General features: G+C 52.0%; 1 protein-coding gene across 4 annotated transcripts in view; it reads left to right on the forward strand.

The window, feature by feature from the left end:
• Nucleotides 1-26,533, forward strand: part of SHISAL1 (shisa like 1) — a 68,888-nt gene extending 42,355 nt beyond the window's left edge. For all 4 annotated transcript variants that reach the window (XM_053584680.1, XM_053584681.1, XM_053584683.1 and 1 more), the window contains exon 5: nucleotides 21,589-26,533. In XM_053584680.1, the coding sequence (XP_053440655.1) occupies nucleotide 21,589 (1 nt within the window). In that variant the 3' untranslated portion in view covers nucleotides 21,590-26,533. The remainder of the gene's footprint in view (nucleotides 1-21,588) is intronic.
• The last annotated feature ends 830 nt before the right edge of the window (nucleotides 26,534-27,363 follow it).

Consider the following 27,363-nt stretch of genomic DNA (forward strand, 5'->3'; position numbering starts at 1 on the left):
GGGCCCCTGGGGCACAGGGTCCTACTTCTACCTGGCAGCTGGGCACTGGAGACTCTTGGCCCCCCCCAGCCATAGGAGCCCCTCCAGCCACCCTGGCCCTCCTCCCAAACGCGCATGCTAAGTTCATGGCATGGCAGAATGCAGGCGGCTGAGAGCCCTGCTTGTCTCCCCACACACACTCTAGCCTGCGTTCATCCCACTGGGCCCAGGCTCAGCCCCACCTCCAGCCCCTTATGCTGTGGTGGGCAGGTGACCCTGCCACAGCCTCAGGCTACACAGGGCTCCAGGTCTCTGGTTCAGGCCCAGCACATAGTAGGTGCTCAGCAAATCCTGCCTGGGCCTGGGCCACCTCACTCTGGCCACTCAGGCTTCTCCTCTTCTGGGCTGGGGCCGCCTCGCAGGCCATCGTGGGGCTAATGGAGTGGGGACAGCCTGGAGAGCTGCTGGGCCCTGGGGGCTGCGTGTGCTCATGCTGTGAGCTGTGCTGATGGTGTCAACACAGTTGGGGCAGGGGGTCTCATCGTGGTCATTGTCATTGTCATGATTGTCATTGTCATTACTATTGTGGATCCAGGGAATGAGCAGTGGCTCAGGCAGACTCACCCACCTGCCTGGACTCCCAGCTCCTCACCTCACGACCAGCCCAACCCCATGCCACTCTGAGCCTCTGTCTCCTCTGTCTCTTCCGTAATGGAGCACATCTGACCTCTCAGTGAGGTGAGGGCCTGCTGCGGTGCCCTGCCCTGCCCCCAGTGTCCCTTGCACATCGGAACTCCGTCCACATCCCCAGAGAGGGCCTGGGCTCCTGCCCTCCCCACCCCCTGGCCCTTCCTGAAGCCTCACCTGCCATCCCCCTCCCTCTAAGACCACAGAGACCAGCAGAGTACCCTGGGGCCATGACCAGCACTTTGTCTTTAGACAGCCCCTGCCAGGGCTTCCTTGTTCCCTGGAGCTCTAAGCTCAGCAAGGCTTACCATTCCCAGTACGTAGGAGCAGACACAGGCCCAGAGAGGGTAAGTGACTTGCCCAAGGCCACATAGTAAGTAGCAGACTTGAGCCAGGGTCTGCCAGGCCATGTCCCACCCCGACTGACTGCCACCCAGCCCCCACCTACCTCAATGCCTCTCCTGCCAGCCCTGCCCTCACCCTCCACACTGGCTGTTACCACTCCCCCATACCTTGCCTACTTTATAGTTCCCTCCCCAGAGTGCTCTTCTCCCACATTACCCTGGGGAGCTCCTATTCATCCTTTAAAACCTGCCCTGAGGGGCGGGGTCCCTGTCAGACTAGAGGCGTGGGTGGGCCTTGGGGGATGGGGCAGTTGCTGGGGGAGAGGCGGCTGCCTGGCCCCAGGCCCTCTCAGTCTTTTGGCGGTGGGAGAATTCCTGACTTGGCCCAGAAGAGGACTGTTTGTGCATCTCAGACAGATGGGTGTTCAGGTCCCCTGGGTCTTGCTGGATTTGCAGGTTCTGAGGTGGGCCTGGGATTCAGCATATATAATAAGCTCCTAGGAAATGCTGGCACTGCCTGCCTGGGCACACAGGACAGATCAGAGGGCCATTAGAGCCTGGGGCTCCGCTGTAGGGTTAGCTCCGTGCACTGGGTCCGTGGGATTTCAGGGGCCTGATGGATGGGAGCCGAGGCGGGGAGGGGTCTCCAGAGACCCCCTCAGTCCGTTGGACTCTGCCTGCCAGCACCACCCTCTCACTTCCATCTCCGTCCACCTAGAACACCCTTCCTAGAACACCCTCGAGCTCTTTGCAGGAATCATTCACTCCCTCGGTCCCCAGAGTTCATCCAAGCCTAGGACCTTTTCCTGCTGAAGCGGAGCCAACGCTGTCTCCCAGCTCTGTAGCTAGAGTCCTTGGTGTGTGGTTTCTGCAGGGGAATGCCAGCCAACAGCAGGAAATTCCAGAAAATTAGAAGACCAAAAAGGGAGAAGACCAAACATCTTATTTCCTTGGCGTAACATCAAATACCAGGGAGGCTTCCATGATTGGAATTCAGGAGACAGTCACTGTCCTGGCTGGGGAAGGAGTTCCAAATCCTCTAGGCTTCCAGCCGGATGGAGAAGCTGGGCTGTCCCCTCTAGCGCCCGTCTTTCCTAGCCGCTCTAGAGGCACACTGCTTTCCTCTTGTTCACACATTTTCTGCAACCCCTGGGGGTGTCCAGTCATTAGCGCCACTCATGACCAGGAAGTACCATGGGCTGGAACGGGGGTGCAGAAGGGCCCAGAACCAGCAATGCCACCTGCTTCGTGTCCTCAGATGAGTGGCTAGCCCTCTCTGAGTCTGGGCAGCAGTGTGTCTTCTCCTGGGGATGCACACCTTGACCCTCCCCCACCTGCAAAGACTCAGGGGTGTCAGGAGGACGTGATGAGGTGCGTGGAGTTGCCTGGCCGCCCGGAGCCAGAGCACCATGCTCATTGCTGGTCCTTATTATTCTCCTCTTTAATACCTGCTTCCTCCTCCTCAGCACCCTCCTCTAAGGAATCCTCACAGTTTCCCGTCTTTCTCTGCTTAATTTTCCACCATAAAAGTGCCTCTGCTCTCTGGAGAACCTGGACTTTTAGGAAGCAAATGGCCTCACCACCAAATGCAGCTGCTCCGCTCCCTCCCGGCCGTTGCTGGTCATGGGCACATTGTTTATGTTGCAGTCACTGGCATCCCGCACATAAAAGTGTGTCTGGGGTTTTTAATTCACCATTACGTCTCAGGGAGCTGCCCATGTTATTGAGAAGTTTCTATAACTGCTGCCATAATGGCTGTGTTAATTGTCTGTGCAGCAGATGACCATCCATAGTTCAGTGACCCATTTCTGCTTTGGGCCATCAGGGTTCTGATTTTCCACCCTGCAGTGGCCTGTCTGAGGGTCCCTCAGCCTCCAGGGTGAGAGGGCTTCTGAACACTGGATCTACCTGGAACCTGCCTCTGGGACAGCCCCGACATGACTGCCTGGGGAGGTGCCCGGTGATCCCACGCTGGCCTGGAGCTGCCAGCCTGCATGAACAGCTCTGTTCCCAGCCTGGGTACCAGCAGGGTCAAAGGCTCTCAGAGGTGAACAGAGCTGGGCTTGAATCTTGCTCCCCTGTTCTGTGGTGCCTAGAGGGCCCCTAGCAGGCTCAAGTCCCCTCCCCTGGACAGGGGGGTCAATGGAACGGGCCTCCCCAAAGTGCTGACTGTTAAATTGGAGGAGAGGTGGGAAAACCCTGGCACAGAGAAACTGCTACAAACGCTTCTCATCTCTTTCCCCCTCGGGCCTCCGTGAGCCTCCCCTACTGTCTTCAACATATCCGTAGACATCAGGATATGTTGAAGACAGTGACCAGCTGACCCGAGGTCCACAGTCAGTTAGTGGAGGAAGGAGCAGCCAACACCCAGAAAGGGTTTCAGTTTTTTGTGTAGGAGTTTGCATCCAGGCAGAGAGAGCAGCTCAGGTGAAGTCCCAGAGGAGGGACAGGGCTGAGGAGACCTGGGCAGCCCCAGGGAGCCTAGATCCTATGCATTGCCCCAGGGCTCTGGCCCCTCACTGGCCACAATCTGGCCCCCTTGCTGCCCCATCCCCATCTGCCTGACCCTGGACTTGGAAGGCCTGGGCTCCTTCCTCAGACTTCTCTCTCCATCTCCACCCCACCCCAGGCCCCCACTGGCCCCACAGCTCCAATCCCATCCATCTCACAGTCTCTTTTCTGCTGAGTTCTGTCCCCTGGATCCAGGCTTGCTGCTCCTTGCAGATCTGAATCTGCTCAGGTGGCTCTTTCTGGAGGCTCAGTAGACTTGGCAGGCTGGGACAGCCAGTGCTCCCTCCTCCCAGGGCTCCTGCCCGTCAGCTACACCTGCAGATGAACCCAGAATCCACCTTCCCACCTCTCCACTGATACCAACGAGCCCTATCCCTCTTCTTGAGCCTGAATGGAGGTGGCAGCCTCCTACATGTCTTCCTGCTAAAATGTAAATCAAAACCGGCGGATGGCTGTGTTCTCACTTAGGAACCGAAATCCTTTCTTGGCCCAAAAGACAACACGGTCTGACCGCCCTCCCCACCCCCACAGCCCCTCCGCCCTCCTCTCCCCCAGCTCTAGCCACATGGCCTCCCTGCTATTCCACCTCAGGGCCTTTGCTCCTGCCGCCCCTCCACCTGGACAGTGTCCTCGCAGATACCCATAGGGCAGGCTCCATCCCTCCCACTAGGCACCTGCTCAGAGTCACCCACTTGGAGAGGACTTCCCAGCCAGGCTTATAAAATAGCAGCAGCCACCTGCACCCGCCTTCCCTACCCCCATGGCCCTTTTTATTTTCCTCCTCATGTCTGCTGCCAGCTGACATCGTGCTTGTTTTCTTGTTTGGTGCCGTCTTCTTGCTGGGGAGAAAACCAAAGAGAGTTGGGGGACTTGAGCTCAGTCATGCCCAGCACATAGTAGGTGCCTGGCACATAGGTCCCCAAAGCACCTGAGGCCCAGGACTCCAGGTATCAGCACAACAAGGTCCCCTGGCCAGGGTCCAGTAGCACTCTGAAACCCAGCTGGAGTTCCAGCCCAGCACCGGGCCCTCTGTAGGCTACCAGGCCAGGGGTTAAGCAAGGTGATGGGGCAGTCTTGGGTGGGTAACTCGGTTGGTTTTGTCTAGTTTCAGGGTCTCCATCTTTTCTCCTGCACTACTTGTGAAGGTGTTTCCCAGCTCTCAGAATCTCTCTGGAGCCCCAGGAGGGCTGAGGTGGCCAGGTGCGCCCATTTTTCTACCTTGCAACTCACCACCTGCCTCCTTCCTCTGCAAATCACTCCCCACCAGAAAAGGACCATTTTTCATGCAATTTTATGGGTGATGCCTGTGGCTCAGTGGGTAGGGCACCGGCCCTATATACCGAGGGTGGTGGGTTCGAACCCAGCCCTGGCCAAACTGCAACAAAAAATAGCTGGGCATTGTGGCGGGTGCCTGTAGCCCCAGCTACTTGGGAGGCTGAGGCAAGAGAATTGCCTAAGCCCAAGAGCTGGAGGTTGCTGTGAGTTGTGATGCCGAGGGTGACAGAGTGAGATTCTGTCTCTAAAAAAAAAAAAAAGAAAAAAAATGCAATTTTGCTTCAAAAATCCCATAGCCACACTCTAGCAAACTGGCAGAGCTGAATTCAGATCCTGCCCCTATGTGCTAGTGGGGAACCTTGGGAAAAAACAGCAACTGCCCCAAGCCTCAGTGTCACCATCAGTAAAATGGGTACAAGGGGTACAAGTAGACTCACCTTGCAGGATGACTGTGAGGATTAGGAGAAGGTCTGGCATGAGGCAAATGCCTCAGTAAATGTTATTATTGTTATGGTGATTATCTTGAGTATTTTAAGAGTAAAAATAGAAAAAGAAAAGCCATATGGAATCCCACACACGGAGCCAACTACTTTGCATTTCTGTCTCCTTATTCACGCACACTTTTGCACGTTTCTAATAACTATGTGCATGTAATTTTGCATTCTGATTGTCTTCACTTAGCAGTAAATTAGCCATTACCCTGTGATTTTACTTAATCTTTCTAAATATCATTTTAGCAGCTTCCCAATAGTCCAGATTCCGAGTGCTGGCGCTCATATAGCCATTTCTCCACAGCAGGGCCTTTATACAGTGTATAATTTCTTACTATAACAAATAACGCTGGCAGGAGGGAGGGTGGGGGGGCGCCAGGCATACTCCAGAAAATATGGGGCTGCGGCTGACACCTTGGTGGGTTTGTGGCCTTTCCTCTTTTTGAATGATTTCCTCCGGATCGATTCCAGGCAGGGAAATTCCTGAGTCAAGGCGGGTGACAGTTTTATAGCTCTTGATACCAATACCAGCCTCATTCCCAAAAGGCTAACACCCTGGAGTCACCCTCTCCAGCATGGGGGGGGGCGGGGACGGCACATTTTTATATGAAATTGGCATTGCTTTGTCAGTGAGGTCGAACACCTTTCCTGTTATTAGTCAATTAATTGTATTTCCTCTCTTGCGAGCTGCCATTTATTTTTACTGTGTCTCCAAGACAGTTGATAATCGAAGCTATTTTCATAAAGTAACGTTTGTTTCCCCAATTGTGGTCCCTGGGGGTTCGTCTTGTCTGTGTTCCTCCCTTGTACTATTTATTTGATACATTTTTAATTGACTTTAAATCAAGTCATTTTTTTTAAAAACCCAGACTTGCTGTAAGCAATATCATCTTGGGTTTAAGAGTGCCATTCTTCTTAATGTGCATTAAAACAAATCTATAAACATATCCAGTGTGTGGGAAAGCCAAAATTCACATTGGGCCCCAACAACTGATAGTTCAAATTTTAGGAATTTCGAAAGCCTGTTGTTAAGCATGGCCACTGTTAAAAATTAAATTATATAAACTTATGATTAAATAAATTATATATTAAACACAAATGTAATAAATACCCCAAACGCATCACTTCCTAATTATTTTGCTCCATTGACGAGTGTCAACGTTCTTGAGGTTGTGTGTACCTGCCCAATGGAAATCTGCATTATTGTGGCTGTTGGTGATATTTACCGTGGAAACCAGCAGCAAATGCTGCAGATTAGGGTTCCCTGCCCCCAGACAACAGGTTGTTTAATGTTTATCAGCTGCCACTGAATGTAACAGTTCAAACTGGCCTATTTACTACCTCGAATATCTCACCTGCCCTGGGGGCCTGTGAACCTTATCAAGGGAAGTGTGTTTCTAATGTGCAGAAAAAACAATCCCAGTGTTTCCAGGGACTCACATAGATAGCACCCAGGGCAGTGACAGCCAGGACAAGGGAAAGGTGGTTCTCAAAAGTCAGTTCATAGCCCCTTTCCAGCTCCTGGTCCTTCCAGGGGCAGAAACAGAGGGAACCTAGAGGCAGAAAGCCTACCCAGGGCTACTTGCCACACACCTGCATCTCCCACCCCTGGAGAAAGCATCTTGGACAACCCCCCTTGCAAACTCTCCAGAGCCATCCTCCTCTTCCTTCTCTGGAACAATCTGTCATGTGGCTGCAGCCCAGGCATCATTAATTCATTCATTTATTCAATGGGTTGGCCAAGGCCACGCCTGCATTAAGTGCTGGAAATGGAAAGACAAAACAGGCCGTGCTCCTCCTTCAGGAACTCCACCATCCAGCCATGCGTAGAGAATCCATTCTGACCCGCCACTGATTTTGCTTAGAAAAATCAATATATTCAGCCAAAGGGTGAATATACCTTATAGCAGGTTTGGGAAGTCACTTTGAAAATGCACCTGCGAATGAACCAGATGTGCATAGCTGTCTATAGTTCAGGTAGAGGTTTTGTGTCTCTGAGCCCAGGATGTAGCTCAGTGGGGTGCACAGGTGAGGGCTTTGGGTCCAGCCAGCCAGATCCTCAGGCCCTGTGACCTTGGGCAAGCCCATTTGCCGGTCTGTGGAAATGGGGGTGTCGGGAGAAAGGACAGAACCCATCAGGAGCCCCGCAATGTGGCGTCCCCTGTTCTGGGGATATGCTGCCTGCAGCCAGTGCCATACAGGCCTCATCCTTGGAGGGGCTCCCAGAATCCTGCACCCCAAGAGGGTCCCCTGCTGCTCCACGGGCTAGTTTGGAATCTTAATTAAAACTACCTAACACAGCAATTATGGTGTAAACAAAGATGCCAGCTCTTGTGAGTAATTAACAAAAAGGCATTTCCATGAAGGCCCGGATGGATCTAGGGACTCATTAGCTCTTGTAAAGAAAGGAAGGTGTCCCTTTATGTCATTTGACAGGAATTCCACATAACTGCCCCGTGGGCTGCAGTGGGGCAACGGGGAACAGGCGGGGTCACAGTAAAGAGAGAAGCATGGCTGGGCCAAGGGCAGCGAATTGCCCAAAACCAATTTAGTTCATTGGCTCTTAATAGGCCCAGCTCCCATATCAGACACTACCGGTGAGGGGGCAAGGAATTTATCTCTGTCGACTGGGTCAAGGAGGACCATGGAATCCTCCCTTCTTTATTTCCCCTGCTATTAAAACTCTGGCCTTAACTGCTAAAATATTTGCTTCCAAGAATAGATGCTTGTTGGTACAGCTGTCTCCCAAATGGGCATTTGGCTCCCATCAGAATGGCGGACACCCAGGCCACCTGCAGGCTGGAGGCACCTGCTCCCTGCCCCTTGTGGGCCCCCCAGCACAGGCCTCCAGTGCACCCCAAAGGATGCTGGGGGGAGCCTGTCACCAGATTGTGTCACTGGGAATGGCTCCATCATACCCTGTGTACTGGGCTGAATGGTTTTGTGACTCGCTGGGCTCTGCTGTTTGGCACAGGCAAGAATGAAGGCTCTGGGGTCCCTGCACTGGCCCCTCCAGGCTCTATGCTGCCCAGCTGTGTGTCATGGGCAAGTTGCTTCACTTCTATGAGCTGCCGTGGGGATGTCAGCGCTGCGAGTGACGCATCCCCACGGGACAGGGGGCTCACGGAGATGGGTTCAGAGGAGCTGCCAGGAGGACCTGGCCCAGCACGTCACTCGTGAGAAGGAGCCTTGAAGTCTGTTCCCTTCCCCGTCCCTGTGTATCCCCTGAAAGACAAGAGGGCTTCCTGACAAGCACAGCCCCCCTCCCAGCCGGTTGAGGTTGCTGCGGGCTATGGCATAGCTCTTCTGGACTGGGGCCTTTGTAGCCCAAACCAGTGCAACTGGCTGGATCTGTCACTGTCGTGGCTGTGGCCCAGAGGGGCAGTGCCAGGAGGCCTAGCTGCAGCATATCCGAGAGTTTCCTATCGGCATCCAACTTTCCTTCCCAACTGCCCACCGTGAGTGGGAAGACCCGCGAGACACCTCCCTGTGTCCTCACAGAGGCAGAAGCCTCCTAGGGACCCTTCGATTGCCACTCAGCAGTGGGATGGGCCTGGCTTCCAGCCTCCGTGTGAGCCGCACCTCACCCCCACCCCCGCTCGCACCCAGCACGTCTGAGCCACCTTCTCAGAGCCTGGCATGCCCCCTCCACCTCACAGGGGTGGGGACTTGAGCCCCGAAGTGGACACCTTAGTCCATAGTACCTGCAGGTGCTGTGTCCCCGCCTGAACCCCAACTGATGCCATCGTCACTTGTTTCTCAAGGACACGCCATTGTCACCTTGCAGGGTCTCAAATTCAGATGTATCCTCAATCATTGACATGCACTTAACCGATTTCTGCTCATTTCCTCCCTAAAAAGCCATCTCTCAGTCCATAGTATCTATGGGGTCCAAATATGACTGCCCTGGAGGTAGGGAGGGAGTGCTACTAGTTTAAAGAGAACGTGGAGCCGGCAAAGCTCTCCAGCAGCAAGTGACCTGCCTGGGAGGGAGTCTGGCCAGAGCCCAGGGCTGTAGGCAGAGCCGTGGGCAGCATGGAGGCAAGAGGCCCACCAGGCCATGGCTGTGCCCCAGGTCAGGGGACAACAAGGAAATTTCAGAGGCAAAGTAGACAGGGCCTGTAAAGGCACTGGATGGGTCTGACTTGAGTGACCCTTGGTGTCACCACTGACCAGGAAGGACAGTGCTAGAGTTTTGGGGGCTTGGGCACAGAGTGGGAAGGGTGTTATTACTGACCACAGCAAGAGGGAGAGGTGTGAAGTGCAGATAGATACAGGGCCTGAGTGGCAAGGACAGGTCACAGGTGAGCAGGAGATGGAGAGGTGTCACGAGGGACAGGTGAGTGTCCACCAGGCAGAGGGAGGCCCCAGAAGGATGTTGGACACAGACCCACTGCCCTTGTAGGGGGTCGGCTCTGCATGTGATGCTGGGCAGGGTAGGCAAAGGCTAGGGTTGTGTGTGAGTGGGTAGATTGGACATGGGGGGGTGTATGTGCGGTCTGTGTGGCATGGTGTGTGTTGGGTGTGCATCCTCTCATGCTTGGGCTTGTCCCTGGCTCCAGCCTTATCCCGTCCCCTAGCCTCTGCCCAGAGCAAGGGAGGTAGAAAGGGCTTGGGGAATAGGCCAGGATGCAGCAACCTGGAAACAGGGCCGAGTCAGTGTCCAGACTGATGGGAGCACTGAGGTGCAAGGGCACCAGGGCCAAGGGGCCAGGAGCTGAGGCTGGGCCAAGACAAGGTGCAGACAGCCCCAGAGACAGAGGCACATCCAGGCCACAGCATGGACCAGAGCTGGGCCTTGGGGCAGGGCTGGGGACAGAGAATGATCAGACCCCATCCCTGCCTGCGAGGTGCTCACCCAAGCCCACAGACCTCTCTAGGTTCCCCCACCAGCCCCTTCGGGAGCTCCTACACAGCCCTCAAAACCTTGTCGAGATCACTGTCCCTCCTCTGGGACCCCTCTCCCTACCAGAGCTTCTGGATGGGCTGAGAGCAGGGCTGGCCCGAGTCCTACTGAGCAGAGCCTGAGCTGGAGTTCCAGCACCTTGTTCGCCCCTCACCATAACTGGCTGTTTAACCTGGGGCGGTTTCCTGCTTCCTGAGCCTCATTCTCCCCATGTACATTGGGGGAAGGGACTGAGACGTCTACACGTCTTTCAGCTTAAAGCTTCTCGGACCTTCCGTCTGGCTAATGGAGATGCCAATCAGGGACAAGAATGGATTTGAAAAGGCTTTGAAAAATTCATAGCAGGAGGCAAAGGAGAGAGTCTTTATTTTGTGGAGCAGGAAGCAGGGGGATTTATGGACAGAGGCTGTCGATGAAAAGGACAATGTCTCTGAGTACTTTGTGGCATTTGATGTAGAATGCAGCTCTCCCATTAAAGCGATGGCATCAAATATTTACCAAAAGGGTATTAAAAATTAATCTTTAGGATGGGATATTTAAAGGTCCAGCACTCCCTGAGAACTGTCCGAAAGTCAGAAAGGCAAGGTGACGGGAAGGAACGCTGCAGGCAGAGCTGAGTCGCGGAGGTCCCTGAGCCAGCCCCACTGCCAAAGCCAGGCAGCCTCCTGCCCCAGGTCTGCAGAGGCCCAGAGCCCTTCAGGACAAGGACAGGCCCCCAGCTGGCATTCTCAGCCCTCTGTGACCTGGCCCTGCCTCTCTGACCAGCTGAGATTTATAGAATGGAAGGGAGTGAATCAGCTTAGGCTGGGAGAAGCCAGTGTGGCAATGGGAGCAGTCTAGGCACCAGGAACGTGCAAAGGCACTGAGGCAGAGCACTAGTGTGTTGTACTTTGGGGCGGTTGGGCAGTGCGAGTGTGTGTGTGTGTGTGTGTGTGTGTGTGTGTGTGTGTGTGTGTGTGTGTGTGAGAGACACAGGTGGAGCCTGATTGTGCAGGGCTGCAGTGGGGTTTGGGCTTCTTATTCCAGGGATGAGGGAGCCCCAGGGGAGGAATAGGACCCAGGTTGCCTTTGGGAGGGGAGCTGAGAGTCCAGCAAAGAGGCTGCCACGAAGGGGGTGTCTGCCGCTGGACAGGGTGGTGGCAGCAGAGGTGGTGTCCACAGGATGTGCTGGAGGATGGACTGGAGGTGAGAAGCAAGTGAGGAACCCCAAGAAGATGTCAGGACCCTGCACCCAGCAGCTGGGAAATCCTGGTGCAATTTTCCAAGATGGGGCCCCGGGGGCAAATATGACTTTGGAATCAGAGGTGTGGAGGGTGTCCGGTGACCAAGATGCCAGCAAAGGAGTCTGGGGAGGAGCAGGAGGTCTGGGTTGGAGGCCGCAAGAGGAGAGTATCCCTGGGAGGACAGGCCAGCTGGAGGGAAGTGGGTCGAATGCCCCGCCCTTGTGTCCTGCCCTCACGATGTCTCTGCGTGCTGCACCCCATCCCGGCCTGGCAGTGTGATCAGCGGGCCCCAGGATGTGCCGCAGCATCGTCCTGTCCGTCAGAAGCCGCTGGATGTGCGTAGCCAGCACCAAATAGCATCACCAGTCCCTCCCCCATCCTTCTGCCTTCCGCATTTGCTGGGACGTCAGCCAGCGTCTGCCTTAAAGAAAGTGAGACTTCATGTGACATTCTTTAAAACGATGCAGTGCCCTGTAAGACATAAAGTTGTAATTTGTCCTCAAACAGGATCTTTCTTTTGAGGCCTCTCATTTTCCCTAGAGACCCAGTGACAGGTAACTGGGGTGTGAAGGGCAATGTGGAACATGCTGGCCAGTCCCCCTGCACACACGCACACACGCACACACACACACACACACACCACACACACACATACCCCAGAGATCTGCACATATTCACACGCACACACCAGAGCCCCTGCACACACACACCACACCTCCCCTCACTCAGCCCCATACACACCTGGGCCGCCACCCGCTTTCCATCCATCCAGATGACTCATCAAGATATTTTCCAAAGAAAAAATTAAAATATTCTGGGGGGTCTCTACCACCTCCTTTTGAAATACTTTTTCTCACCCCATAGTAAGACATATATTGAGTCCTTTCTGTATGTAAGGTGCTTTTGCATCCACTGCCTCCTGGAATCCTCACAGAAGTGTCCATTTAGCAGATGGGTACTCTGAGATTCGTGAAGAAAGGTGACTTACAGCTCTGGAAAGGGGTGAGACAGGGCTGTTGCAAGGCCCACACTGAGCAGCAAAGCTGGGGCCTGCCCTCACTCACCAACCTGCCACTGTCGTCTGGAGCAGAGAGGCATCAAAGGAAGCCTAACCCAGAGACGAGCTCACTCTGGGGGACATGGAGCCCACACATCTCTACAGGACTGGGCTAGGGCCCCCCCAGAGCTGAGCCAACACCAGTGGGGAGAGAATATAAGAACCACATTCCAGTCGGGAAGGAGGAACTTCCCCCAGGCAGCCTTGTTTCACAGCAGAACGTGCTTTCTTCAGTAGGCGGTGAGCACTCCCCATCACTGGGGTGTGCCAGTCGGGGCCGAGGCACCTGTACTGGAGAAGCAATGGAGGGAGGTCCAGCTGTGTAGTCCCCAAGATGCTTCCGCTCCCAGTTTCTCTAGTTGTGCCCTGAGGCTTTCCTTGTACTAGTTAATACTTACTGTATAATAAGTTATCCCAAATTTAGCAGCTTAAACAACTAATATTTATTTCACTCTTACTGTGAGCTGGGAATCTGGCTGTGGCTAAGCTGGGTCTTCTGGTGGTCATGAGGGCTATTTCAGGGGCTGCCAACCACAGGGAGAACCAGGGAAGGAGGCTGTGAGCAGCCCCATCCTATGAAGGGGGAGACGGGGAGGGATGCCCCCTGCCCCAGTTGCATAGCACATGCATATCTGGGCTGTGGGCCTCTGGTCAACTATCTTGGGTCACATGAGAAGCCTCTTGCTCCATGCCCAAGGCGTCCCAGGCAGAGTTGCACTCACAGCATGGAGGGTGAGCAGGGAGGCAGGCTGGTCTCCAGGGACTTTGCTGTGTCTGCATCCATGCATTGACAGCCCCAGGAGCAACCACGTCTGTCAAGATACCCTCTATGCCCTGAACTCCTGCACACTAGATCCTGCCAGAACATGCCTGCAGGGGACAGGGAAGGTGGATCCAGCCATCAGAGCACCTGCCCTCTGCCGTTGGGTCAGCAAACTCCCAGGAAGCCCTCCTGCGTGTCAAACTCTGTTCTGGCATGGAGACAGGCTGCCAGCACCAGTCACAGGCCTCAGGCCTCTTTTCAGCTCCTCCCTGGGCTCTGTGGCCCTGGGCCTCACTTTATCCAGCTGTACAATGGATTCAGACACTGGAGTGAAGCACCCTGGTGAAGAAGCAGAAGATGAGATAGTTCCCACAACTCCTACCTGGATCTGTGCCCAGTGATAGTGATCAGTTAAAATACTCGTGATTTGCAGGCAACAGCAAACCTGACTCAGACTGACTTACAGGACTAAGGGAATGTTCAAGTCATGTAACTGAACACTGCAGCGAGAATATAGATTTCAGGAAAAGAAAAGCTTGATGCAGCAGCTCCAATCATCTGAAGAAGAACTCACATTCTCACCTCCACTTCACTGAGATGGGGGCCTGACTCTTCCTCTGGATCATGAATCAGCCGTCACCAGCTCCCAGGGCAACAGGCCTCCAGGTCCAAATTCAGTAGCAAAGATGCTATCAGCATCCCCCTTGGCTCAGACGTGGTCCCCGGAACCAGGCCTTGCTGGTCCTGATTGGCCCTGTGTGGGTCATACACTCCTCCCTGGACTAGTTTTTCTATCACAGAGGTAGGACACAGTAATGGGCTTATCAAATCAGGGCACACCCTGAAACTAGGGCCAGAGTCGGACGGAGGAACTCAGAGACCGGGGCAGAAGAGGAGAGGGAGCAGATGTGGGGCATCTGTCAGCCAGCACCTGTCTCCACCCACCCTCCATACAGTCTCAGAGTACAATTCAGATGAGGTGGTGTATGTACAGATATTTATAAATTGGCAAACATGGGGGGTTTATTTTTACCCAGTCAGGAGCAGCGCACCTGTGATGCCGTGTGCCTCATGAGAGGTGGAGGTGTCAGGAGGCGGTGGCTTCCCCTGGTTCCTTCAGAAAATATTTATGGAGCAGCAGCACACACCAGACACTGCATTGGGTGACTTCCGAGTGGAGGCATCCGGTACTCAGGTGACTCGGCGTTCGAGTAAAGCACATCAAACACGTTGTCTGACTTGTTCAGCTTAAAAAATTTCAGGCCGAGATATTGAACTTCTACTGAGTCTTCCTTGAGTCTCTCACCGCTTCTTTTCTACCACCAGCCTCTGAATTGGCTGTGCCTGTTCTGGAGCGTCATAGGATGGGACTGGGTGGTGTAAGCTCCTTTTACACAGTGTTTTGGCTGAAGGATTTGTCACCACTGGGAGAATCCAGAGTCCATTCTTTATTGCTGAGCAGCGATCCTAGAATGGCTGCACCGCACTTATGCATCACCTACTGAACGTTTGGGTCTTTCCACCTTTGGCTGTTACAAATAAAGCTGCTCTGAACACTTGTGTCCAAGTCTTCTGGAGAACGTGTGCACACGTTTCTCTTGCATGTTGTGTGAGTGCCCTGCAGTGCAGTGACAAATGATGACATGCTCTGGCTTAAAGCCACACAGGTTTATTCTGCTATAGTCCTGGAGGCCAGCATGCTGAAATGAATCTCACAAATACCCGATGTCAAGGTGTCGGCAGCACTGAGCCTTCTGGAGGCAGCAGGAGTGAGTCCATTTCTGTGCCTGTTCCACCTCCTAGAAGTCTCCCGCATTCCTTGGCTTGTGGCCCCTTCCAGCAATGGCATCTCTCTGACCACCGCTCTGGTCACATCTCCTTCCCTGACTGACTTTCCTACCTTCTTCTCAGAAGGACCCTGGTGATTGCATCAGACCCAGCCAGATAACCAGGGGAATCTCCCTGTCTCCAAACCCTTAACTTCAGCACCTCAGCGGCATCCCTTTGCGCGTAAGGTGGCATTCTGTAGGACTACCGTCTTACCTGTCCTCAGGGACGCAGTGATACAGTGATGAAGTATGGTTAACAGTGTCTCCACTGCTCAGGTGGGGTGAATCCCACAGAAAGACGTGCTGAAAGCTCCTGGCCCCACAGCCAGCATAAACGTGGGCTGTTCTCACGAGTGAAGAACACACTGTCTGCAGTTCACCTGGCAAGGAGTCTTGTTGTACCTCGTGACTCCTCTGCTTTTGTCGGCTGGCTCTGTTATTGTTACAGGAGCTCTGAAGCTTTCATTGTTATGCAAATTGCCAGGTGCTCCCTTATCTCCCCTATTCAGTGGCAGACACATCCCACAGCCCTCCTGTCTTGCCAGCTGCACAGCCTCTGCATCCCAGGCCCTACTACCTGATCCAGGCTTAACAGCTCCCTCATCTGGCCGCTGTGGCCACCACCCAGCTGGCCTCCTGGTCCCCAGCCTGCCCAGGCCCCCGCCCTGCATGAGAGGGATGGCTGCGTGGCCCAGTGGCTAGCAGCACAGGCCTGCCCTGGGCTCCACACTAACTGGACCTGTGACCCTGGGGTGGTGAAGGACTCAGTGACTGCCACCTCTCCAGACTCACGCTGGCCAGGAGCATCTTGTGCCGTGACAGCCATACCCACTACCATCCTCCGATGGCTGGGGTACCTCCCAGTGACTAACTCTGCTTAGAGCCCCAAGACTATTCTCCCTGTCCCGCTTCCAGCACAGGATGCCCAGGAGCCCCTTGCACTGCTGACACAGCACGCATCTGCAGCTCTTGTTGCACCCCCAGGAGCCTTCAAGGGCTCAGTTCCATGCCCTCAGCTCCCAGCCCAGTGGGATAAGATGCCCCCAGCACAGGCATTTAAAAGGCTTCTGGAGCAGCCTCACGGTGATGCTGGGCGGTAGGGGCACAGGAGGATGGGGCAGTGAGGGGCAAGGCGACCAGCAGGGTGCCTGGGGGAACAGGTAGCCCTTGTGTCAGAGCAGGCGGGCTCCCAGAAACAGGAGTGGACAGCTTCACAGGAACAGCTTCCTGCACTCAGCAGGCTATAGCTCCCTGCATGGCTAAGGCATGGTTGCCGTGAAATAGAACAAATGTTGCCATTTGCGGAAAACTCCTTCTGGAAGGCTGTGCAACAGCAAAGCATTCCCAAGGCTCGTGGGCTCCCGGGGCTGGTGGGCTCCTGGGGCTGGTGGGTTGGGCTGTGTCCAGGTGTCCCAGGCCAGAATTCTCCCCAGCCAAGTGGGGTTCACAGTGGTGGAAGTCCTACTGGCCAGGAGTGAGGATGGTCCTACAGGCCTGGAGTGGCATCGGGTGGGTGCCTGATGCCCAGAGAGGTTAAGTAACTAGCCCAGGGCCACACAGCTTGTGAGGGGCAAACTGGGATCTGAACTCAGCCCTGTCTGACTCCACGGCAACCAGAGGTCATCCCTGCTCCAGCACTCTACAGTGCTATGTGGTACAGAATGTTACAAAGGCCTATGGGAGTCTGACAAGTTGCACAAGAGGGTGCCCAGTGAGTGAGGTCTTGACAGGTGTAGGAGTTTTCCAGATGGAGAAGGGGGAGGGTGTCCCCAGCAGTGTGGAGGGCACACTGGGGCTTTCTGGAGAGAGGGTCCTTTGGAGTGGAGGCCACAAAACTGGGAGCATCAATAGAGTCCCATCAATGAGAGGGCCCGAGTTCCCAGCTAAGGCATCAATCTGTACCCTCTAAGAAATCGTAAATAGAATTGTTTTTGTTTTTTAGTATTATCCATTTTGAAATATTTCATATTATTTACAAGAATCTACATAACACACACACATATATACATGAGATATATAAGATATATAAGATATAAGATATATATATAAGATATATATAAGATATAAAAAGATAAAGCCAACACCACGTTCTCACAGCCCAGTGTGAGACACAGACCCACAGCACCATCACCACGGCCCTCAGCATGCCCCAGTGGCACCCCCGTCCCGAGAATCCACAAACTTGAATTTTGTGCTTGTCCTCCCCAAACAGAGATGCACCCTAGGGAGTTACCAGAGCAGCTTTGGCCATTAAAGAAATCACTCTGGGAAGTGCCAAGGCTGAGCCAGAAGCAGGGACAGATAAGTGGAGGCTCAGAGCAGGCCAATGATGCCCCCACCCCAGAATGGGAGCCTCTTTTCCTGTAATAGTGCAGATGAGCAAGGACTAGAAGAGATTGCTGCTGCTGCTGCTGCTGTTATCCCAGAAGGGCCACTAATGACCAGGTGGGCCAGGCTATGGACTAAAGAAGGGGATTTGCCTCTGTATTATAACAGCTTTCCAGCTAACTGGGCAGCTAAAAAGGGAACAGGCTATAAAGTAGTGAGCTTACTGTTCCTAGGGAAACCAAACAAAGGCTGGACATTAACTGGTCCTGCCCCTCTTCCTTCTGCTTCTTGGGCTCCCTTTATCCCAACATTTACCAGCATGATATCACCATCTGCCCCTCCCCAGGGTCTTCAAGGCCAGAGTCAGAGATGTCACCAGGTCCCCTGACAGCAGTGGTGATCACTTGAAGTCAATGCTGAGAAGAGGACAAGTGAGAGGACCCTTGAGAACTGACCACTGGATTTACCCGCATGGAGGTCTTTGGTGACCATGACAAGAGCAATTCTGTAGAGCTGAAGCCTTTTGGGAGGGGTTAAGGGATAGGGAGAAGTGGAGTTGGAGAGCAAAAGGACAGGCAGTCCTTCTGTGTCCAACAGTTAACATAACATGGTCATTGCTTTTTCAAAGAACCGGTGGTTGGAATTATTTATTAGTGCCTTCCTTTTGCTGTTTTTTACCTCCATTTGTTTTAATTCACATATTGCTCTCCTGTGTCTGCCTTGTATTTATTTTCTTTTTCTTTTCTAACATTTTGAGTTGGATTATTAATTCACATTTCCTTATTTATTAATAAGATCAGTATTTAGGACTATAAATTTTCCTCTGAGCATTGGTTTGGCTACGTCACACAGATTCTGAAATGTAACATTTTATATTTTCATTGTCATCTAGATAGTCTGCCATTTATATTTTTTACTCTCTTACTCGAGTTATTTTAAAGAGTTTATAAATTTCTTGGTGGTAGAGTTTGGGGTTTTGTGGGTTTATCATTACTATTTTTGAAGTTGCAAATACTGTGATCAGAGAATATTGTCTTGGAATTTATTTTCTTTGTGGCCTGATGGTCATTTTTTTGTGGATTTTCAAGAACTAAATAGAATGTAGATTCTGTTTAACACACACACACACACACCACACACAGCTGTTAATTAGATTCCATGGCTCCCTATTTCCTTATTTATGCTTTTGTTGAATTTACCTGTAATGAACTGAGGAAGCTGAACTAAAATGCACTAATACTAGCGTACTCCATCTGTTTTTCCCTAATATCCAATAGCTCTTGCTCTGCAGATACTGGGGCCGTGTTATTTGGTGCACATGTGTTCACTACTGGTAGATCTTCGTGTGATTCTCATCCTGGCAGCACGCACAGCTCTCTCCCTTTTCTCCCTTATTTTTCTTGCCCTGACTTCAGCTTTGCCTGATATTCAGATCATGGCCTCTGATTTCTCTTGGTTTGCATTTGTTTGTTATGCTTCTGCCTATCCTATTATTGTGGTTAAAAGCACACAGTAAAAATCTTATATTTTAAGCATTTTTAAGTGTAGTGTTCAGCAGCATCAAGCACATTCGCATTGTTGTTCAGCCATCACCACATCCCTCTCCATAACCTTTTAATCGCCTTCCCACCTTTCATATGAAACCTTTCTGAGCCACTCTGCCTCCAGTGTATTTTGTTTGTGATCCACTCTGAGACTTTTTTGTTTTGGCAAGTGTGCATGGCTCATTAGCATTTGCTGATATGGCAGATGCATTTGGTCTGAGCTCTGTCATGGCGTTTTATGATATGCTTTCCGCTTTTATAGCTTTGGTGGGGGCTGTCAATTTTTACCATATGGTCTTTGTTTTCTTTGTTAGTTTTTTTTTGTATATATGTCTTCTGATAACTTGGAAATCTGTATCTTTCATCCTGCAGTTATCTTCATAATTATAATGTGATATGACATTCTTAATCCTTTATTTCTTTAGAGAATAAAGAAATATTCTCTCTTTCTTTATTTTCTCCCTACTATGAACTATGTCAAAATCACAATCTTTTTACTTTCTCTCCCTTTGTCTTCCTTCTATCAAATCATTTTCATTGATTGTATTATTTTTTCCATTTACTGTTCTTCCTCTAACTTTACTCAAACTTCTCAAGCAGTTCTTAGACCCCAATTTTAATGAATAAGATATATTTTACTTATATGATCTTCCTTCTTCTCACCTCCACCTCTCTTGCTTATTATGATGATGATTCTGTTTATCGGTTTTCTGCTGTTTCAGTCTTTTCTGTAGTCGTCATAATCTTTAGATTTGCTTCAGACATAGTCCTACAGTAAAACAAAGCCTGTGCTTGCCAATGCCTCTGTCAGAGTTACTTCACTTAACTCTTGGTTCACAGAAATTTGGCCTCTAGTCATTTATTTAGGATGGGCTCATGGGAACTATAATTTAGAAATATGTTCAATGGGTTATTCTGATGACTTTATACTAGATGGTTCATCTGGGCTTTAAATTCTTGGTTTATTCATTCATTCAACAAATATTAATTAAGCCCCTACTCTGTACAACATACTATTCTAGGCCTTGGCAATACAGAAATCATCTTGGGCCTCCTGTAGCTAACTTTCTAGTTGGGAAAACATTGAGAAAGTTACTAGATACAAAAAACTAATCAGATAAATACGACATATGATATGCTGGATAGAGATGTGTGCTGTGGAGAAAAACCAAGCAGGAGATTAGGGATTCCCTAGCCCTGGTTATGTTCTGGGAAGCAGAGGAGATGATCCCATGGGCTTCCTCACCCTCAGCCCATGCACATGTTCCCACAGATGCAGAGAGTGGAGGGTTGGTGCTGCAGCTCGGTGCATTTCCAGCTTTGGAGAAGTGGGGCTGGTTCTGTCAAAGCCCCTCCCTGACGTCTCTGCTTGCCCTGCTAACACGCACTGAAGCTTGGTTGAAGATAGTTTATCAATTAAGGACTGCCATCCGGTGCAAGTAGAAGAAACCTAGCTGCAGCAATGTGGAGATGGACAGTCCAGGGCTGTTCCCAGAACCAGATGTCCCCCTGCTTTCCATTTCACCTGAGTCAGTGAGGGTTCTTCATTCTCACACTTGCAAGATGGCTGCTGTTCCCCTGGAACCATATCCCCTTTCCAATAAGCTTCCACTAACATAGTGTTGGTCAGACTAGTCATGGGACCACCCATGACTGTAAAGGAATCTGGGAAAGTGGGTATTTGTGACTGGGCAATTGCTTCTATAAATGGATGTGGGACAGCGGGTACTTGGTGCTTACCACAGATGAAGTTTGTATTTCTGTCCTGCTCATCTTGTTTGTGACTTGACTCTGCCAATCAAGCTATCAGTGGCCCGCAGGACTGTTTCTGCACACTGATCCTGCCCCGTTGGTCTCTGGGCTTGTTCCTACTCCAGGAGCACCCTGGTTTCTTCTCCATGAATTTGTAGGATACGGTCCTATCTTGGTGTGATTTCCAAGATACATAATGGCTTTTGTTATTATAAATGGTGTCTGTATCTGTTTTTAATATTTTTCAGCTTGTTATAGCAAGGGTGACCCTATAATTTATCATCCAAATAGGAATGCTTCTTGAAAGAAGAACAATATTAAAAATTGCAAGAGGGACTTTACCTAACAAATGCAATCAGTGTAACCTGGCTTATGTACTCCAATGAATCCCCAACAATAAAAAAAAGAAAAAAAGAAAAAAATTATGTCAGAATAACAAGTGTTAACTGGAACTGTCCCAAGCCAAGGCATATGATCAATCTGGTAATTGCTGAGATAGATGAATGCTATTGAGTTTTATAAGTTAATCTGATGTCTTATGAATTAAAAATTATATCTACATCTGCACTCTTTGTTCTAATCATTACCCTGTTGATTCTGTTAGATTTTCTGTTTAAATTATCTGCAGTCAATTATAATTTTAGTTCTTCTATTCCAATCCTGATACTCTATGCTTTTTTCTTGTCTTATTGTATGGGCTGAGGCTCTAATACAATATAGATCCATAATTATAGAAGAGTTTCTGGTCCCACCTCCAGTCTTACAGTGACATGGTGCACAATGTCTGATGACAGAGGCCATGTGCTCAGAGAAAACCTGGCTTCTCCTGGCACTGAGACCTGAGAGAAGTGTCCCCAATGAGATGCTATCTGATATTTTGTTTCCTTCTGCTTCCCCAGAAAACCCTTTTGCTGTGCCTCAGAATGAGGGAGGTGAGATCTGAAGCACTCAGCACAGCCTCCGAGAGGAGCAACTTCTACAGAGATGCCAGGGAGAGCTGAGGCGGCGGTGGCGGTGGCAGAGGAGGAAACGCCGCCTGTGCCCAAAATCCCCTTCCATGGACTTCTGAGATTAGGAGAAAACTCAGGGGGAGGGGTTGGGGGTGCAGGGGAGGAGATTATGAGCCACCTGTCCATAAGCAATAGTCCTATTTTGGGCTGGTGGCTTCTGAGAGGTGACTCATTGTGAACTTGGGATGACCAACACAAAGCTGCTCTGGCTGATCTGAGCCAGAAGGATCTAGGCCTGTGAGTCATACCTGTGGTTTAAACACCAATACTTCCCTTGCCTCTGCCCCCTCCAATAGTGGCCCCTTGGGCCTATCCATATCAGAATATTGAATGTGCGTGTCTGTGCGTGTGCTCAGGTGTGTGTGTGATTCTGGGTATTCTTTTTGTTTGTTTGTTTGGGTGGGTGGGTTGTTCATTTTTATTGGTGTTTCCCCTCGCCCAAGTTCTCTGATGAATACAAGTCACCATGTGGTTGGGGGTTCTTGCCAGGGTCAGCATCCAGAGCTTAAGCTTCTTGCTGGAGCCAGTAGCTGTGAGCCACATGGAGTCGGCTGAACATAGGGTACAGCCCCGCCGTGTCTTAGGAGCCATTGGGGATTGGAAAATGCCTGTCAGGGTTGGTTCTTACAGAAATCTTTCCTGTTAACAACAGTAATAATAAGGGACACATCTCAGGCCAACCCTAGGCACCAGATTGGGTATTTTTATGTACACTCTCTCACCACCTGGGAAGCAGGTGTGATGAGCCTCCTGCAGAAACAGTTCAGAGAGGGAAGGAGTGTCCAGGGTCACACAGCCAGGAGGAGCCAGCCTCACCTGAGGGGCATAGGAACCAAAAATCCAGGTTCCCAGACGTGACATGCTCCCCAGCCCAGGGCACACCCAGTGCAATCCCCGGAGCATCTCCCTAATGTCCTCTCAAGGGGGGGCCCGTGCCCCGAGTTCTCCACCATCACTGTCTGGAGCCCCTGTCCACTCACCACATTCTAGTTATGCACCTGCTGTGTGCCAGGCGATGCGCTGGGCAGTGACAGGGATTGGAGATGACTTAGACCTCACCTTTGTCCCCAGGGAGGTCCCTGCCTGGTGGGAGAGACAAACCCATGGGTCTTTGCTGGGAAGGGTGATGAGGACTATGAAAACCCAGAGAGGAACGTTCTAGAAATCCATCCACTTTAAGGTGGGACTGCCATGTTAACCCAGATCCCCATAGCATCCTCCCACAGAGCTCCCTGCCTTCACTACCTACCTTGCTGCCTGGGGCACACACAGGGAAGGATGTCACCTAAATGATGATCACATATGTCCCTGAAGGCTACACTGCCAGTGTAGAAACACTCATTCTACTGGTGTTTGTGACACCAAAGTCTCCCACAGCTCTCAGCTTGGGAGCCCTGCTCAGACACATGTCCGCTCTGTCCCTGCCCCCTTGTTCAACCCAGTGTTCTTACACAGACTGTCCACCTGTTTAGCACACATGACAGTGGGGCCCGGCTGGGCCAGGTGGGCCCCTGCTCACAGTGAGGGCCTTCTAGCTGGGGAAGGAAGGCAGGGAAGAAGGGAGGTGGCCGAGGCGGTGAGAGCTGTATCAAGAATTGAGTCAAAGCAAGGGCATGTGAGTGAGGGCTGTGGTCTCAGAAGGTCCTTCTTGCTGTGGTATTTGAGCCCAGATTTGAATGACAAGTAGTAACCAGCCACCGACATTGAAGCTGGGAGGAGGACATTCCGGGCAGAGGGAGCTGTCAGTGCAAAGGCCTAGAGACAGCCACAGGCTTGGTGGTCCCCCGGACCCAGAGGTAGAGCAGAAGGAGGCAGTGGGGACAGGACCTACTCTGGGGTCTGCCAGAGTCATTGTAATGCTGAGAAAATACAGTGTCCCCTTCAACCAAGTACCACACGTCTTGGCTTTTCAACAGTCCCATAAAGAAGGGTCTCTCCCCATTTCACAGAACGGGAGACCAGGATTCACTTGACTCGCCTGAGGTCACACAGGCAGGCTGTGGGAAACCTCATCTTCTGGCCCTGTCGTGGTATCTGAGCCCAGATCTTCTCTAGACAGTGCTGGCGGAATCAAAGCAGGACTTTTGCTTGAGGTCATGATCAGGTTTAGGCACAGCATCCTTTCCTCTGGATGCCAAGTCCTCCCAGGTCGTGCTGGGACCTTGGTGTCACAGGCCACCCTCCGGCTCACGTGTGCAGCCCCACCTGCGTCCCACATGCAGTGCCTCAGAGGAAGGGTATGTTCAGGGTGGAGGTCCTAGACCCAGGCTCTGACATCAGCTCCACCACTAGTTGCAGTGTGACCTCAGGCGAGGCTGGACCCTTGCCACCCTGTTTAAGGGTTTGTAGCCCTGGGGTCCTGGCGCTCTGGGTGCTCACACAGCTACTCACAGAGCCGTGCCTCTGCTCCCAAGAAGGAACTGTGGCCAAATGACAGTGAGGGCTGGGAGTCCCCTGATTTGCATCCCCTGAGAGTTCCTAGAGGAGGACACGCCTCCTGGCCGCACAGGTGTTTTCAGGAATAACTGAAAATTCCCATGGGGTGGTTGCCCTGCTACTCTGCTGAGTCCCTCTTGGGTGTCTGGGCCAGGGACTGGAACATTCTGCAGGGGGCAGGAGGCTTCATGCCCTTGTGTCTCCACAGAGATCACACACACCAGCATGCCTGGCGGGGCACACTGGGCAGGGGCCACAGCACCACTGTCCCCAGCAGTGTCAAGGGCTCCTCAAAACCCCACGGGACCCCAGGTCATGATGAAAACCCGTCCCCACCCTGGTGTGGCTGTGGCTGTAGCTGTGGCTGATGGACGTGCCGATGAGCAGAGTGTCCCTAGGAATGAGACGCAGGGTAGTGAGGAGTGTAATTGCGGATTTGGAGAGTTGTTTTTTTAGTGTCCCCAAACCTAATTTTTTACGCTGCCTCCTTTTTCTTTGTACTGTGAGCTTCTCTCTATCACTACGTAATTTTTAATAATAATAATACAAAAAGTTAAATAAAAAGAAGAGAAAGATGACGACGACGCTGTATGTCCGCTGAGCAGTCTGCACCTGACGCCGGTGTGTGCAACTGCCGTGTCTGCAGACCGTTTCCCCCTGGGAACTGTGTGATCCATGAGCAGTTTTATGCTTTCCCTATTGTCTACGTATGGTGTGACTGGTGTGTGTTCCGGAATCTCTATCAGAATCGTAGTTGGCAGTACTGTGGGCTCACTGCCCTCGCCTTAGCCTCAGAGATGGCCCTGGGCCTAAGAAGCCGCCTGCTCACACACCTCGCTGGGACTCTCCAGCTGCCAGGCTGGCCCCTGACCGCGACCATTGGCAATGTGCAATAGGCCTTAATTCAAAACACCCGTGCACACACATGTACATACACATTCACATATTTGTGCACATGTGTGCACACAGCCACACACATGCCCACACATGCATGTCCACACACGTGCGCATGCATGAACACGTGGACACGCCCATACACCCACACATGTACACAGACATGCATTCATGCACACACGTGTGCACAGCATAGCCACACGTGCACACAGACACAGAGACACACACAATTCTGTGAATGGATCTGGCCCTTCTTGCTGTCTCCAATGTTCTAGAAAGCAGCAGGTAGGCTGCTTGTAGTGTTCCCAGGGCAGGTGGTATTTCCCCTCATCATCAGAAAAATTCAGGCACATTTGGCCCCAGGGCTGAAAAGGAATTGAGGGTGTCAGGGAAAACTTGGCGACAAGTGGGGTTATCAGGCTTCTTCATATGAGAAGCGGCTCTCAGCTCACCACCAACCCAAAAGCTGTATTCAGGTCAGTTCAGATGAACCAGGGCTGTGGGTGTGGCTGTGCCCAGCACTGACCCTTGCAGAGCCCACTGTCCATGCCAGGTCAGGGCTCCAGCCCATGTGGCCTGGCCCTTTCATCCCTCTAGCTACAGTCTTGCCTAGGCCTCTCCCCTGCCATGCTGACTCGGCATCTACTAGAGGTCACCAGGTGCAGGGTACCTAACAGAGGTGCTACATAGAGGCTTAGTGAGTGGACAGATTAGGCTATCCATCAGTCTGTACCTGAAACTCCTATCTGCACATCAAAGCCCTGACCAATTTGCCCTTGACAGACTGAACTTGAGGGCTGCTGCAAGGCCCACCTCCAGGAGGCACCCCTCACAACACTATCACATGAGTGGCAGTGGGCTCCCAGGGCTCCTGTGTATAACAGAGGCAGCACTGAGAAGAGGGGCCCTGGGTATGTGCGATGAGGTGCCCTGCTGAATTGCCCTAAATGTGTAGGATCCTGTTGCAGCAGGAGGCAACCCTGAGCGTGGGATCAAAAACGATTACACAGCCACCACCACAAGCATCCAGTGTGGCCATGACAGAACCGTGCTGGTGGCCCCACAGTGCCTCTCCTTAGAACGGCCCCCCAGTTTCTCCCACCCTGCCTCTTTCTCTTTCTTCCCCATTTCTATTTTAGAGCTAGTGGTAATGTCACGGCCACAGAACCAACCAGGCAGCGTTGGGTGAGGGGCTCAGTCACCTTTACGAGGCAGAAAACCACCTGCAAAAGACCAGTGTGGCCTCCCCAGGGTCAGCTGGACAAGGGCATGTGACTGTGAGGACCGGGGAGATCCTTTCTGTCCTTTCAGTCTGACTTTACATGAGCAGGGTCCCTCTGAGAGCTGATAAGCAAGAAAGCCAAAAACCAGTACTAGTCTAATAATAATACAACAGGACGGTAATAGTGCGTTTTAACCGACTGCTGTTGCTCTGCTTTTGTCTTTATATAAGTAGTTTTTATAAAGACGTCCTTAGGTTTTAATAAAGGAGTGTCATGTCAACTGTTCCCTATGTTGAAGTTTGCTTAATGTTTCAAAGTGCACTCGTGGGGACCCGTGCCCATGTCATCTGTCACTCTCTGTTGGGGAGGGCAGAGGAGCAGGGGCTGGGGTCGAGAAGTGGAGGGTGGCGTGAGGGGAGCTGGTCACATGAAGACCTCAGGGGGTACAATGCCTAGGGCACATGGAGAGGCCAGAGGGCCCTTCCAGAAGGGCAAGAGCAAGGCCGGAGAGCAGGGACAGCTAAGAGTCTGACCCTGGCTCCAGACTGCAAGGAGCTGATGCATGCGGGCAGGTCAGGGACGATTACCATAGACGGTCACACCGTCAGTGGCCCCTGTAGCACACCAGGTGCCTCCTGCTTGTCCATACTCCACATAGGCCTGGGGTGACCCCCAGGGAAGCTCCCAGGCTCCCACCCAGCGCCGGTCCCTCAGGATTCCATCCTCTCGTGCCCAGTGCAGTATCCCCCTCCCTCCATCCCTGGTCTTTGTCTCCACTGGATCCCTGCCACCAGCATTCAAATACACCTGTCCGGAAGGGACACTCCAGTATTCACTCCTGGCACTGCTGGGTCAGGCCCTTCCAACTTGTCCCTCCCTGAGAACAGCTAGAAACCCCGGACAAAATAGTTTGCAAATATACACTGAAGGTGTGTAAGAGATGATGAACAGGGTAGCAAACGATTATGAGTTCAAGGTCCAGAAGAAGACAAAGAGAAAGAAGAGGTAGCATGTGGGGCTGATTTACCCTGGGGCCTTATTGGTGCTGAAAGAGGACGAACCAGGGTTTCCCAGCTAGGGAATAGGGTTGGGGGAGTCCAAGACTGTTGCG

The sequence above is a fragment of the Nycticebus coucang genome, chromosome 3, assembly GCF_027406575.1.
Source record: "Nycticebus coucang isolate mNycCou1 chromosome 3, mNycCou1.pri, whole genome shotgun sequence".
Lineage (NCBI taxonomy): Eukaryota > Metazoa > Chordata > Mammalia > Primates > Lorisidae > Nycticebus > Nycticebus coucang.